The sequence below is a fragment of the Juglans regia genome, unplaced genomic scaffold, assembly GCF_001411555.2.
Source record: "Juglans regia cultivar Chandler unplaced genomic scaffold, Walnut 2.0 Scaffold_659, whole genome shotgun sequence".
Taxonomy (NCBI): Eukaryota; Viridiplantae; Streptophyta; class Magnoliopsida; order Fagales; family Juglandaceae; genus Juglans; species Juglans regia.
The window spans coordinates 23,976-40,457 of record NW_023361449.1 but is presented as its reverse complement, the minus strand read 5'-3'; the positions used below and the strand labels follow the sequence as shown (position 1 = coordinate 40,457).

The 16,482-nt window shown below is 37.1% G+C and overlaps 1 protein-coding gene across 1 annotated transcript; it reads left to right on the top strand.

The window, feature by feature from the left end:
- The first annotated feature begins 1,602 nt into the window (after nucleotides 1–1,602).
- Nucleotides 1,603–2,094, top strand: LOC109012930. The gene has a single exon (XM_018994833.1). It carries the CDS (start codon nucleotides 1,603–1,605, stop codon nucleotides 2,092–2,094), a length of 492 nt encoding a protein of 163 aa, XP_018850378.1.
- The last annotated feature ends 14,388 nt before the right edge of the window (nucleotides 2,095–16,482 follow it).

Here is a 16,482-nt window from a genome sequence, read left to right as displayed (position 1 = left end):
TCTTCAAAAGTTGCCAACTCCCACTTCTTTTTCCAGTCTCTGGATGGCCATAAAAGCCAGTAAACTGCCAAGTTGGTCCACTGTCATCTTCTTGGATTAGTGCACTGATATGCCATCTAGTATAGTTAATCACTTTGACATCCCATGTTTCTTTCCATAAGAGTGCAATACCACTACTTAATCCCACACAGTCCACTGCAAAGCACCCATCCATCTTTAAATTACACCTGATCACTTCCATCCTTTTTTTTCTACTTTTAGTTTCCACTAGGAAAACTAAAAAGGGACACTTTTCCTTAGCTAGATTTCTAAGGACACTAACTGACCAAGGGTTCCCAAGCCCTCGGCAGTTCCACACCAAGATACTCATTAGTTATGGCAGGGTTGGAGACCAGCCTCTGCTTGAGCAAGCAATGTTTCATTCTTATCCTCATCTCCTTTAAATTTTTTTGAAATAGAATTACTATGTGTGTTCCTTCTCTTGCATCCTTTCTGGTAAAACACCTTGGTGGACCTATTAGAGGTTTCAGTCAGGGGGGCACCACCATTGCCTTCCTCATGGATGGTTCTTTCACGGGCTTTCCTTTTCCACCTTCTGACAGTGCTTACCAAGTCAACCCTACTAGGGTTCACATGATCATCTATACTATCCAACCTGCCTATCCCCACACTTTTCCCGGATACCTGCCTAGTAACAGCAGGCCTTCTAGTAGTATCCACCTCACTCCTTTGTAGGACTTCCCACTTTTCAGGATCATAAGTAGGGGACCAATTTTCTACTCTGCACGTGGAAGCCTCTTTTGGTAATTCAGACCCATGTCCCATGCTCTTTAGGATTCCTTGCATATCAGTAGCTTCAGTGGCTCCCTCGAAATTAAGCACCTCGTGCACATTTGTTGACTGCTTGACTTCTGGGATCCACCCTGCCTGTCCTATCTGATCTTTATTCTGGTTCCCAAGATAACCACCCTGAAAAGGATCCTCGCCTACTATAGTCTCTTTTGTTGGTGGTTGAGATTGGAGCCTTTGCTTTCTTTTTTCCTCATTTTCTGCTGAAGACATATCCTGCTTTCCCACTATTATTTCCTCTCTGCAAGCGTTACCATTGTACTTTGAGTCTTCTTGAATATTACCACTATCTCCTTTCTGTTCACCACTACAGTGGTTTCCACCTCCGCCACCACCATACCTGCGCCTGTCAAAAATGTTTGTGTTCCTGGGTTGCCCTCGTAACCAGGGGCCAAACTGATACGAGGCCTGTTCATCTCCTTGTTGCTCAGCTCTTAACCTTGAACAGTTTCTTCCTTTGTGAGATAGCACCTCACACTTGAAACAAAAACTTTGTAAAAGTTCATATTTAAAGGAAATCCAATGCTGTTTTTCACCTAGCTTCAGCCATTTTCCTCTCAACAAAGGTTTATGGAGATCCACCGCTACCCTTACTCTGAGACACCTCCCCCAAGCACGTCCATCAGCCTCAGCTTCAACTCTGATAACATGACCAATTGATCCTGCAAATTGCTGACCAAAATCTTCTGTCATGGTGGCTAATGGAAGGTTATGCAGCTGCACCCAAAAGGGTTCAAAGCGAAATTGTAATGCATGGATAGATATTGTTTCGTCCACTTCCATCATTGTCAGAAGGTGTCTATCAAAGCCAACTGGGATGCTGCCATTGATAAGGCCAATTCAAGGGTGGGGATTGGTGTAATTGTTAGGAACTCAGAAGGAGCTATCATGGCATCCTTATGCTCTTCGATGGACCTGTTCCCGGATCCACTTCTTGGTGAAGCCATAGCAGCTCGAAGAGCCTCTTCCTTCTGTGCAGACCTGGGTTTTCAGCATGTAATTCTCGAAGGTGACTCCTTGCTGGTGGTGAAGGCAATCCAAAACAAGGAAGATAGTTGGAGTGACTCTGGCCTTGTTATTAGAGATATTAAGATTTTGCTTTCTAAGTTCCTCTCTTGGTCTATTCTACATGTCCATAGGGAAGTTAATGTAATTGCACATCACTTGGCAAAGTTTGCTCTTAGCTGCCAAGAGGATTGCATAATGATTGAGGACTGTCCCCCTTGTATCAAGCAACTTCTATGATGAATGAAATAGTTTATTTTAAAAAAAAAAAAAAAAGAAGGTGTCTATCAAAGAACCATGGACGTCCACTTAGTATTCTCTCTTTATCTACCAGCTTTTGGAATTCAATTAGAAAACATTGCTCTCCCAACTGCTTGAAAATAACCCACCCATCCAACTTCCATATCTAAGACATTGTGACCCTAAAACCCTCACTGTTGACACTCTTCTCGGATAGGGCCTTGCCAACCAGACAGTATTTGCCCCGTGCAGCTTCCTCGATGTATTGTTCTAGATTTGCATGGAAAAAGGAACTTTCTTCTTTTGAGAGATGAAGCCTCTCCCATTGTGTTGCCAAGTCTTCTACCTCCATTATGAAGATACCAATAACAAAACCAACCACGACACTCACATGAGGTGATCCGTAAGCCTTAAGAAGATACCAACAGAAAAACAGCAAACCAAAACACGAAACTCACATCAAGTGAGACGTAAAACCTTTGAGTGAAAACCCCAAGGCACTGAAACCTCACACTTTCTCCCAGAGAAATGAAGGCACTCTTCTCGAGAAACAATCCTGAGAGAAGATGACCATGGAAGGTATGATAAATAGGAAAGAGAGTTGGAATTGGAGAGGGGTGAAGATTCGGTTTTATTTTTCTGCTCTTGTATTCCGGAAACTTTTAAGAATTTTTAGGGTTTCATTTTTGTTGAGTTTTGATGTTGATGATGGTAAACTTAGGCTAGGTCCATAGCTTGGGTTGCGGTAAAAATTTCTATTGATCTTCATTGCTTGCTGGATTTTCTGTAGCTTTGATTGCATGCCTTACTTTGCTTGAATTTGAATTCTAGAAAGGGAAGTTTGATGAAATCACTTGCTCTTGTTCCTCCTCTGTTGTAGACACACAGCACATCAGAACCTCGAATTAATCAAGGATTATCAACTGCGTGTTGTAGTGATTTCAGTGGATGCTTAGTGAAGGATATTTTGTTTTAGGTACTAGCGTATTTACTTTGAACTTACATTTTTCACATTCCATTTTATTAATACCTTGATTGGGTTAGTAAGAGGAGAATAATGCCTAGAAAACCTTGCAAATGGTGGAAACAAAGGATGTCTTAAACTGTAACCCAAGTGTTTGTCAAATTGATTCTGTGAGCTTGTCAATTTTAGCTACTGATTAGTAACTTTGTTGTGTCCGGATAAAACAAAAATACTTTTATAACATCTTTGGAACCATTTCATTTTTAGAAATCCAATTGTGCATGATTTAATTCATATTTTTATAGCAAAGTCATGGATCCAAGATCCTCCAGGCTCCACCAAACATTCCATTGGCAGCAAATCCCTTACTGTTTATAAATTACTTTTTATCTTTCCAAATTGTTTTAATAAACATCAAAATCTAAAAAGAACTTTACATAGCATTTTACATCACCATGTTCTTACAATAAGCCCTTACAAATACTTTGAAAATCATTTGTCCCTGTTGAATACGATCCTGGACTTATCCGTGATACAACTTGACACTTCTATACTTGGAAGCACATTTGAGACTGAGTCAGTGTTGGTGAGGTTTGGTTAAAGAAGGGCTGGTGAGAATTCATGGAGTATAGTTCTCTAAAGCTGGGGCACTTTCTGGTTTTCAAACATGAAGGAAAGTCTCACTTTTGTGTTCTTGTGTTTGATGAGAGTACAATAGAAATAGATTATCCATTTAATAGCTCCCCTGGTGAGGACCTAAAAATTCATGAAAAGGTTCTAGTTTCTAGGATGGAAGAAATGGTGAGTGACAATTCTGTTGAAATATTGGATGACTTTCTAGCATACCCAAAAACAAGGGAGAAATCATCATTGTCATGTCCTCGTCCTCACAAGATGATGAGGACAAATTCAAGTGCTCACGTTGGGAGTACTGCCAATCTTGCAAGGTTGGTTCCTCACTCTACAAAAAATAAATCGAAAGAGGCAAACAAGAAATCAAAAGGGCAAGCGAAATTTCATTCCACCATGCAGGAATTTGAAGGTGTTGAAGGTACCACCAAGAAATCCCCAAAATCTGAGGTTCTTAGAAGCATTCCAAAAATGACTACTGATGAAAGAGCCAAAGATCTTCAAAACGCAAGAGGCGTTAAACCTGAAAATCCTCATTTTGATGTTGTCATGCAAGCCTCATGTTCGTTTTGGGCGCGTGAGTATACCTGTAACGCTCCGTCCCCGAGAGTATAGAGAGTTAACTCATATTACCTGATAATCAACTCCAACAGTGCTAATACTCTTCAAAAAGCTTCAAATCAAACGAAAACACTTTAAATTTAATTAACCACACATACTCGTATATAAAATCTTCAATACAGTAACCCCCAAAACTACCAACTTCTCTACATGTCACTTAAACTCGAATTTCAATAATATAATTATCAAAAATCACCAATACTCATCGAAAACTTTCTATTCTTAATCCACTATTCTTAAGTCATCTCACCCAATTCTTCATAGTCTTGATCCTCAGTTGAAATATCCAAAAATCATCTGAAAATATTGGAGATAAGAGGGGGTAAGTTATCAACAACTCTGTAAGCAAAAAACATATAGTAGTATGCAAACATGAGCATTTACAGATTTCAGAATGCAGAACAAAACACTTTATTTTCAGAATGCAAAGTGAGAACATATTATCAAAAATATCAGAGCGAAAGTTCAAAAATATTGTTATTCAAATTCTTTTGGCATAGCATAACTGACCACCATCGTACAGAGCATCATATCACATCAGAGGCCATGTTTAACCCCTGTGGTAGGGTTGTGCAAATCCCGATAGCTAACCGAGCAGAAACAGAATATGAATCTTCCCCTTATTTATTCTCGGAGCCTCGAGTGTGCACACAGGAAAGACCACCAGAAAACCACTTTGTTTCCAAAGTGGGTGCACCAGAAACAGAACAGTTGGTACCAACCCAGACAGAAGCCACTATTAGCACCCGTGGTAGGTCAAATAGGTCACCATCCACAAACCACATCCCGATTCAGAATCTCATGCCAAAAGTTTTCAGGAATTACATCATATAAGAGTACAGAACATCTTCAGAACATAACATAGTTTTCAGAAATCACATCATATCAGAGTACATAATATCTTCAGAATAGAACAGAGTTTTCAGAAATCACAAAACATAATTTTATGCACAAACTTTCATATTCGCTCTCTTTTACACAGTTCAGAAGCAAAATGCAAAATAGCTCATGTCTACACCAGTTATGCCAGAAAATACTTTATTCTTAAATAGAATCTCATAAGTAATGCAGAACAAATGACTGAGGTAGTTCAAATCTCTTTTCATAACAAATCATGCATATTTTCAAAAATCAACCTCAGTCCATTTTATTTTTATGCAAATCTAGCATAGGAACTCCGCTTACCTGGATGACTTAGCTTTTCAGAATTTTCTAAAAAATGTTGAATCGACTATAAATCATCACCTATAAAAATAATCGCGTAATTTAAGTAAGTTTTTAATCAATCACGGATTTCGATATTTAAGCCTAAGCTTCTTAAATAACCTATTTTAATTCCTCAAAACTTAAAACCTTCATAATCCCAAAATATATCATCACTTCTTAAAATCACCAATATCCAGCATAACCCATGTCAAACACAAAACACCAATATTTTAACCAGAAACACCCAACCAATCTCATAGCATAAATCAATCACACCAACAGCTTCATCATCCAATCCAACCGACCCCATTACTCCTCGGACTCAGTCCAGCAGAACCATCCAATTCATAGTAAATATGAGTTAGCGTGAAAATACATTTAAATCTCAAAAGTTCTTTGAGAAAATACTTACAATGCAATAATATAATTTTTGAAAGATCACGGAGGTGCTAGAAGCGGCAATGTAGCAACGCAGCAACAAAACAGTGTCAAATGCACTGTGGTCGTCGGTCTCAAAAACCCACTTTTGAACGGGTACAAACCAAGACCCGAGATTGCTAGGTTAGGGCTTAGGGATGTCGGTGAAACTAATGGTAGTAGTGGTTGGTAGTGGGTGGCGGCGTAGAGGGTGGTTAAAATGCAAAAATTCCCAAATCGGAAATGGAGTTGGTGGGTCTTCACCAGTGGCGGATCGGAGCTGGGGTTGGGTGCATTGGGTTGCTAGGAGGTCGAGGATGAAGTGGTGAAGAAATGGTGGCAGGAGGTGGCATGACGACGACGCTCGAGCACAAGGAACGCAGCGGCTTCAAGCCGTGTGTGGAGAAGAACGCTGGCGAATGAGGAGCTAAAAACTGGAGGGGGAGGTCGTCGGTGGGTGGGGAAGGTCGTGGGCTAGGTGGTGTCGCCGGACGGTGGCGCACGGCAGCGGGCTGGGGAGGAGAAGAAATAGCACGGGGAGAGGGGGTGCAGCGCGCGGGAGAGGAGAGAGAGAGAGGAGAAAAGAAATGGAGGGAAAAAGAAAAAGAGGAAGAAAAGAAAAAGAGGAAAAAAAAGAAAAATAAAGGGAAAGAAATGAGGTCCAATCCTCACATCTTAGGTCACAAAAATGATCAAATGGAAACGATTTCAAAAAGCAAGTTAAATAAAATAATTCAAACGTAGTGATTAAATGAAAATAAAATAATTAAACCCAACAATAAATTAATTTAAAATAAAGAGAAATTTAAATGCATACCAATTATTAATATTAAGGAAACATGTCAAATTTAATTTTCACAAATTAAAAATCATAAAATAAACTCACTAAAATATGAAAATTTAAAACAAGAGAATCAATTTTTAAATTAATAACAAATAATAATTCAATTAAAAATACACTAAAATACGGGATGTTACAATACCATTAGACTTTGCAAAGAGACATTTAAATAAGAAATGGGATGATATCATTCTTCGGCTTTTAGATGGGAGACGATGTATAGTCAATCTTGTACAAATTACTTGTGCCAGTTGAGTTTAATGGAAAATATCTATGGAAATAATATGAAAGTTGTTCAACAATTGCATCCTTGCTCTAAACCATGAGGACAAGGTTCTTTAAAGGGGGGAAATTGTTATGAATCCAACTAAGACAACGTCGTTCTGGAGACCTGCACGGTACCGTTTAGTATTAGTGTTAGTGAAATTTGCATTTTGGTTAAAGTTGTGCGTTTTGTGACTTTTGGTCTGTCATTTCGTACTGTTGTTTTTATTAGTCATTTTACTGATACTTCCTTTACTGTTATGGGATATGTTATGAGAATTGTATGGGGTATAAGGGGAGAGCAGAGAGATGGAAGGGAATTATTCTGGATTCTTTTCTAAGTTGAATCTGTAATTGAATTTTCTGTATGGAGGTTGGTCCTCCCTCGAAGAAGGACCTCTATCAATGAATGGTGTGGCTCTAATGCCTTTTGTCAAACAACTTGTGCTTATCCATTTACTCTCACACGCAGCCTGCATATTCATCTATTTGTCATCTTGCATACAACCAACCAGCAAAGAAGAAGATAATTAGCAAGGTCTTAACAGAATAGGATTGGAGGAGGTTTTCCTGGAGAGAGAGAGAGAGGACGAGGAAGATGGAAGCAAAGCAGAGAAGAGAGAGAAAGGGAAAGAGAGAGATTTTCTTTACATGGTTATGGTGGTGGTCGTCTCGTGCGGCCATGGCGGACAGAAGTGATGAAACTTGGCACACTTTAGCACGCAAAAAACTAAGTATATCTGAGTATATAATAACAAGCAAAAAAAAAAAAAAAAGCAAACATATACATTACGCCACATTAATGTTAGATTTTATTAAAATGATAAAATTATTTTGGGTATTTTAAATAATAATGTAATATATCATTTTTCTTATATGTTTAAATAAAATTTTGTACATTAATGGAGAATGTCAACTCATTAAACTAATAAAAAAGAAAATGTTAAACAACATTTGTCACAGAAAATTAGTCATTTTCTAGTTGTTAGACAACATTTTTGTCGTAACTAGAAAACTAGCCGTTTTCTAGTTATTGGAATGCATCATAAGTGGATTATAAGATAATTGACCTGTTCAAATTTCATAATTGATAAGAATAGACGAGAGTTTCCTCCTAAAATATATTTCTTCATCTTGTAATTCTAAAAAAGTTGCGTTTCTGAGTTGTTCAATAAAAATGCTACTGTAGAATAATGACAAAAGTGGGTTTCATTGTATCTTGGAAACAATTTGATCAATACATTATAGTATGTTGAAAAGGGACAAAATAAGTTCTAAAGAAATCGTCGTTACAATTGATCCTTATGGTCTAGATTTTTATTTTTTGTTTTCGTAATTACATTATTTGCATTATAATTTTATAACGACTTGATTATAGATTTTGTCTCGTGGGGGAAATGTATTCCATTCAAGTGATGATCCAAGACTTTGTTCGTATTGATTGTTTCGATGGTCAGAACTTCATTCACTGGTAGTATGAGTGTTGTTCTTCCTCACCACTTTGAAGCTCGCATACATTTTTGAAGATGACTTGGAGGCGATTCCCGATCCTACTCTAGAAGAAAGTACCGAGTTGGAGGCAAAGTGAAAAAAATTGAAAAGGGGGCAACTTTCTATGCAGAGGCAACATCCTCAACGCTTAGTCCAATTCGATATATGATATCTATCGGTCTACTCCTTAGACAACGGATGTATGCAAGAGTTGGAAAAAAATATAAAATCAAAGAAGTAGGTATCGAGATGTCTATTATTTCAAATTTTATGGATTTTAAGATTACAAACGATAAGCCAGTTATAACCCAAGTATATGAGTTATTCCTTATCGTTGGTGATCTTAAATCGATGGAAATTGAGATTGCTGAGAATTTATTGGTGGAAGCAATTGTTAACAAATTCTTCATCATGGAATGGTTACAAGAGAAAGCTCAAACATGATGAAAATATTCCTTAGAATCTCCTCAACGCCATTTAGGGATTGAACAAGATTCTAGGAACAAATATAGAAAAGATGATTCTTCTGAGATGCAAACAAAAGTGTACGTCATTGATGTTAACAAAACCAGGCAGAAGAATAAGTTGCAGGCCAAGAATGAGAAAAACTTCAAGAAAAATCTAAACCCCAAATATCAAAACAATAAGAGGAAAGATCATTGTTTTGTTTGTGGCAAGCAAGGGCATCGCTCTTATCAATGTCGATATAAGAGAGAAGAAGCGAATGGTGTGATTGAAGACCTTGTTGGGATAGCTTGTGAAGTCAACCATTTGACATCCGAGAATGGAAGGTGGCTTGATACTAGAGCTACTGTAAAGCCCCGGTCCCGCACAAGTCGGAGAGTTACTTCCTAGCACTTAAACTCACATTCCAACAATATAAAAATAGACTCCAAATTCCCAATATCATTTATAAAATTCGATTCAATCTAATTTCCTCAATATAACCAATTTTCCAAAATGCCAAGTCATTACAACACCATAAAATTTCTTAATAAAATACGACAATACTCATAAAAACTTCCTATGCTTGAACCACTACGCTTAAAACATCTCACCCAATGCCTCATAACCTTGATCCTCAGCTGAACCATCATAATATCTGAAAAATATTGTGGAGATAAGGGGTGAGTTGTCAACAACTCAGTAAGCAGAGAGCATATATTAGCATGTAAACATGAGCATTTATAACATTTGATAAGTAGAACAAAACATTTACTTTCAGAATGCAGAAACAAAACTTTGTACAAAAATATTAGAGTGAAATTTCCAGAAAAATAAACTTATTCCAAAAAGAAGATCCGTTGGCATTTCTAAACTGAAACATTATAATCATATCATCGTTTAGTATCACATCGAGACAATACCATGTTTAACCCCCGTGGTAGGGTTATAAACCACCATTATACCCGTGGCTGGGCTATATTCCATGTTTCACCCCCATGGTAGGGTTATAAACCACCATTATACCCGTGGCTGGGCCATATTCCATGTTTCACCCCCATGGTAAGGTTATAAACCACCATTATACCCGTGGCTGGGCCTTAACAGAAACAGAACAGATTTCATCGAAAATCCGATTATAATCATATACAGATTCAGAACTTCATGTCAAGGTTCTCAGATGACTCATCATATCAAAACAAAATACTTAATTGCTTTAGATCGCTTCACATGTTTGACTAAACAGAATTAAAATATTTTCATTGACTCATAACAAAACTTTTAGATTTTCATATTCACTCTTTTGCATAGTTTAGAAATAAAGTGCACAAAACTAGCTCATGTCTACACCAGTCATGACAGAAAAACACTTTCTCTTATATAGAATTTATGCATATGCAGAATAAACATCTGAGGTTGTTTTCAGATCATCTATTTTAAAAAATAAACACATTTATTCTCAAAGTCAACCTCATTTTATTTGTTTTATGCAAAACTGGTATATGAACCCCGCTTACCTGGGCAACTTAGCTTTTCAGAAATTTCCTCAAAAATGTCGAGTCGACTATAAATCGCCACCTATAAAAATAATCACACAATTTTCGTAAGTTTTCAATCAATCACGGATTTCCATATTTAAGCCTAAGCTTCTAAAATAATCTATCTTAATTTCTCAAAACTTAAAACCCTTATAATCCCAAAATATATCATCACTTCCTAAAAAAATCACCAATATCCACCATGACCAACGTCAAACTCAAAATACCAATATTTAAATCCGAAACAGCTAACAAATTTCATAGCATAAACCAATCATACAAACAACTCCATCATCCAATCCAACCGACCCCCTTACTCCTCGGACTCAGTCCAGCACAACAAAAAAATTCATAGTAAATATGAATTAGCGCAAAAATACATTTAAATCTCAAAAGTTCTTTGGAAAAAATACTTACAATGCTATAATATAATTTTTGAAAGATCACGGAGGTGCTAGAAGCGGCAACGCAGCAACAAAACAGTGCGAAATGCACTATGGCCGTGGGTCTCAAAAACCCACTTTTGAACGGGTGTAATCGAAGACCCGAGATTGATAGGGTAGGGCTTAGGGATGTCGGTGAAGCTAGTGGTGGTGGAGGTTGGCCGTGGGTGGTGGCGTGGGCGGTGGTTTAAGGCCAAAATACTCAAATCAGAGATGGAGATAGATGGGCTTCACCGGTAACAGATCGGAGCCAAGGATGGGTGCATTAGGTTGCTAGGAGGTCGATGATGAAGTGGTGAAGAGATGGTGGCGCGACGGCGGCGCACGAGCACAAGGAACGCCGCGGCATAGTGTTGCGCGTGGGGGCAAACGGTGAAGCGAGAGGGGCTGAGATTGGAGGGAGGTGGTCGCCGGAGGGTGGGGAAGGTCGTGGGCTGGGTGGTGTCGCCGGACAAAGGCGCACGGCGGAGGGCTGGGGGAGAGAAGGATCGGACGGAGAGAGAGAGAGAGGGCTGGGTCGCGCGCGGGAGGAGTAGTTCCGAAAAAGGAAAGAAGAAAAGAAAAAAAAAAGAAGAAAAAAAAGAAAAGAGAAAAAGAAAGTGGAAAAGAAAAATGAAGGAAAAAAAATGAGGTCTAAATCTCACAATTTGGGTCACAAAATTCCAACGAAAATTATTTCAACACAACAGTTTTAAATAAAATAAATTTAAACACAGTGACTAAGTAAAATAAAATAATTAAATCCAACAATACAATAACTTTAAAAACCCACAAACTAATTTAAATTAATAGAAATTTAAATGCATAACAATTATTAATATTAAGGAAACTTGTCAAACTTGATTTTCACAAATTAAAAATCATAAAAAAAAAATAAACCCAATAAAATCTGAAAATTTAAAACAAGATAATCAAATTTTAAATTAATAACAAATAATCCTTCCAATAAAGAAATACACTAAAAAAAATACAAGGTGTTACAGCTACACTTCATATCTCGAAGGATAGAAATCTTTCTAAGACTTATGAAGTGGTTAATGATGGAATTGAAGAACATTCGAACCAAATTTTTTGGAAAGGGAACTGTTGTTCGAAAGTTCACCTCTAGAGAAATATTGACTGTTGTCAATGTACATCATGTTCCAAACATGATAAAGAACCTAATTTTTGGCGATCTTTTAAATAGGAGGGGTTTCGAGATTATGTATATATGAATCGTGTAAATTTATTTTATCTAAGAATGAGATGTTTGTAAGAAAAGGCTACTCTTGTAATGGAATGATTAAATTGAATGTAATGGATGAAAATTCAGTTTATATTGTGTCTTCTTTTAATTTATGGCATGGTAGATTAGGATATGTAAATTATGGTTCCATAAAATATATGTCTAATCTTGGTTTGATTTCTAATGTTGATTTCTAATGTTAAAAAATATCAGATTTGTGCTCAATCAAAAATAACCAGAAAAGTTTTTCAAAATCTTGAGCGTAAATATGAAATTCTTGAACTTATTCATAGTGATGTTGGTGATCTTAAAAATGTTGAATCTCGTGGTGGTAATAAAGTATTTTTTTACATTTATTGATGATTGTACTAGATATTCACATGTTTCTTTGCTCAAGAGTAAAGATGAAGCTTTTTCTAAGTTTTTTTATTTATATAGCCGAAGTAGAAAATCAATTGGACAAAAAGATTAAGGCCTTAAGGTCTAATCTTGGTGGTGAATATTTATCAATTGAGTTTACTAAATTCTATGAAATTCATGGGATAAATCACCAAGTCAATACCCCTTACACACCTCAACAAAACGGTATAGCAAAAAAAAAAGATAGAGCTCTTGTTGAGATGGTGAATTCTATGCTTTTAAGTTTCGATTTCCTCTTACTTATGGGGTGACGCAATTTTATCCGCTTGTTATATTTTGAATAGAGTGCCCCATAAGTGTGTAAGTGTTAGCCTATGTTATAAACTGGATCTTAAAAGACCAAAATTGGGTTCTAAAACCTATAGGTGTGTTTTTATTGGATATTCTCAAAATAAAATGACTTACAGATTTTTGGACCTAGATTCAAATGTGATATATAAATAAAGAGATGTTGAATTTTTTGAAAATTTGATTAAGTCTGATTCTCAAAATAATACTACTTGTGTCTATGCCAGTAGCATTTCTGAAAATGAAATTGAGCATCCTAGTGAATTTAAACTAAGGAGGTGCAAAAGGCCTCTAAAAGAAACATCATTTGGCATCGATGTTCTTATCTATCTCATATAAGGAGATAAAAATGATGTAAAAAAGGAAGTTAAATTTATTTTTAACATTGAAAGTGATCCTTTGTATTACCAAGAAGTATGTCATCACAAGATATAGATTTATGGGAAGACATATAAATGATGAAATAGAATCAATAGCTTTAAATCAAACTTGGAAACTAGTTAATTTACCTCCTAGTTTGAAAGCAATAGGATGTAAGTGGATTTTCAGAAAAAAAAAAACATAATGCCAAAGGCTCTAGTAATAAATTCAAAGCTTGTTTAGTGGCGAAGGACTACAGACAACGAGAATGTATAGATTATTTTGATACATATGCTCCTATTGCTAGAATATCAACGGTTAGAATTTAATTTCTCTTGTATCTCTCAATCATCTAGTAGTTCACCAAATGCGTGTAAAAACTGATTTTAAATGGTGACGTAGATGAAGAGATTTCTATAGGGAAACCCAAGGGTTTTATTATGGCTAGTCATGAAAAGAAAGTTTATAAATTGATTAAATCCATGTATGGTTTGAAACCAACTCCTAAACAATGGCAATTTGATAAACTAGTTTTATCTTATGGTTTTAGAGTAAGCGATGTTGATAAGTGTGTATATTATAAAGTAGATAATAATACTTGTGTGATTATTTGTTTGTATGTTGATGATATGTTAATATTTGGAATAAAGTTTCAATATATTGAAGAAACTAAAAAGTTTCTTTCCTCAATGTTTGACATGAAGTATATGGGAGAGGCCGATGTGATCCCTGGGATTAAGATTATGACAACAATCAATAGTTTATCCTTGACACAATCTCATTACATGGAGAAAGTGATCAAGAAGCATGGACTTGAAGACCAAAAGCCAATCTCGACTCCATTTGATGCTAGTCTTAAATTGAGAGAAAATACAAGAAGATGTAAATCCAAACTGGAATATGCTAGTATGTAATAGGGAGTCTAATGTATGCTATGCACTGCACTAGACTTGATAATGCATTTGCTATTGGGATGTTAAGTAGATCTACTAGCAATCTAGGTAAAGAGCATTGGAATGTGATTTCTCAAGTTTTAAAATATCTGAAGGTGATTATGAATTATGGTCTACACTATTAAAAGGAACCGGTTGTATTAGAAGGATACAGAGATGCAAGTTGGAATAGTGTAGAATCAAACTCAAAGTCTACAAGTGGGAGGATTTTCATGTTTTGAAGAGTTGTGATCTCATGGAGATCAAAGATGTAAACTTGTATAATTCATTCTACAATGGAATATGAGTTTATTGCTCTAGAGGCAGCATGTAAAAAAGGGAAATGACTTAGGAATTTGTTGGTAGACGTATGATTGAGCTGCATTATTGCATATTTTATACATTTAAAATTAATATATTTTTAGTTGTTTTATTATTTTATTATTGGTTTTAGATAATAAACAAATGATTAAGATGCAAAAATCAAGTTGTGATTTAAATTGATTAATAGTATAATTTATGCTTGATTTTAATACTTGTGATTTAATAATGTTTCACCAAATGCACAACACAGTTTTAATATTTTATTCTTCACATTTTGTCTAGTTTTATTTTTGTTTCTTTAATTATTTATTTATTTTCTTTGTCTAGTTTTATTTTTTTGTTTTTACTTATTTATTTATTTTTGTTTTTATTTTTTGTCTAGCCCCATGAAGTGCACCAACGCTACCACCACGCAGCAGCCTCCTCCGCACGGCCTCCACCCGTTGCCTAGCACCAACGCACACGAAGCCATCGCACACGCACCAGTCCACCCTCTACGCTGCCGCATGTCCAACTGCACAGCCATGCACGAACTCATCCTCCACGTGAAAACAGCCACTGCCACTCAGCCTCGCCACAGCCATGGACGCACTGCTGCAACTCATCCACGCCGCATGACAGCAGCACGTTGCAACCACAACCGCAGCACTTGCAACAGCCAACCCAGCCACCACGAACCACCACTCTTTCCTCTGCCCAGCTCAACCACAGAATGCAGACTGCAATGAAGCAAGGTCTGAGATAGTTGCTGCGACAACCACAAAGGCACAGACGTGCTAAGAACAACCAGCTTGCATATCTCAATTCCTCGGCTTACACCAAAACAGTGTCTGATCAACAATGGCAGACCAATAAAAAAGTTCCATGCTGGTCACGTTTTCTTGATTCTAAAGAAAGTTGCAGGATATCCTATACTGTCCACCCTTATATGTTTAAAATATCAATTGACTCCTGGGCACAGTCATTCAACCTTGCGGCCTGAATCCAGCTATCTTTCTTTCGCTCCTCCGGAGCTATCATTTGGCAGATACCAGGCTGACGAACAAGCATGGGATTTTACTAGAGGCAGTGCTGGTTCTCACCGATCTGAACCTTTCCATAAAGAAAGCTTACATATCTTCGGATGGAAGGTGGTTCATGGATGTTTTCCATGTGACTGACCAAGACGGAAGGAACCGAAATAGAGAGAAAGAAAAAGGAAGAAAACAGAAAGGATTCGATGGGGGAAGATCTGTTTTGGGCTATCAAATGGACAGCTGAAATTTGCAGAAAAGAAAATATTGAACGTTTCGAGGAGTACAGATTCGGATTGGAGGAGGTGGAGAAGAAGAATAAGAAGAAGGCCGAGCTTCTGTACAGCGCGATCGATGGGAGCCATGCGGGGACAAAATTCATTCGGCTGGAAGAAGAAATATAGAAAAAGAAGGCAGAGGCAGAAGAAGGAAGTAACGCCACACGGAAGAAACGAAGATGGTGGGCAGAAAAATAAAGAAAGAAGACTTGCGGACGACGCGGATGCGCTGCAGCAGAAAGAAATGAAAAGAAAAATTCATACAGCAATTCACGCGGGACCAAAGAGAATAGTTGGGCCGAAAGCAAAGAGAATAAAACGCCAGAAGAAAAGCAAGCACGCATGCGGAAAAAAACAAAATAAAAGGCATTGGACGCCAAACGTAAGAGCACCCGGACCTGGGATGCCGACAGCAATTTAATTTCAAGCAACACTGTGATTTATTTGAAGCCTATATCAGGCTTTGAAACTGACGAGAGAAACTGTTAGATTTTAGGAGTAATGTTAGATTAGGTTAGAAGTTAGGAGTAGGAGTAGAGTAGTAATGTGTGTGTTTATTTTTATTTTTTTAATAAAGTTCAGGTGAAGAGAGGGAGCGCGGGAACGCAGTTGAGAGCCTATTGGATCAACTGTTGTTGCCGAGCTTTCTTCATTCACCTGTAGCCTCCATTTTCAGTTTTATTTTTATT

Excerpts from the sequence above, each read along its gene's own strand:
- LOC109012930 (XM_018994833.1), top strand. The coding sequence starts at position 1,603 with ATGGATAGATATTGTTTCGTCCACTTCCATCATTGTCAGAAGGTGTCT.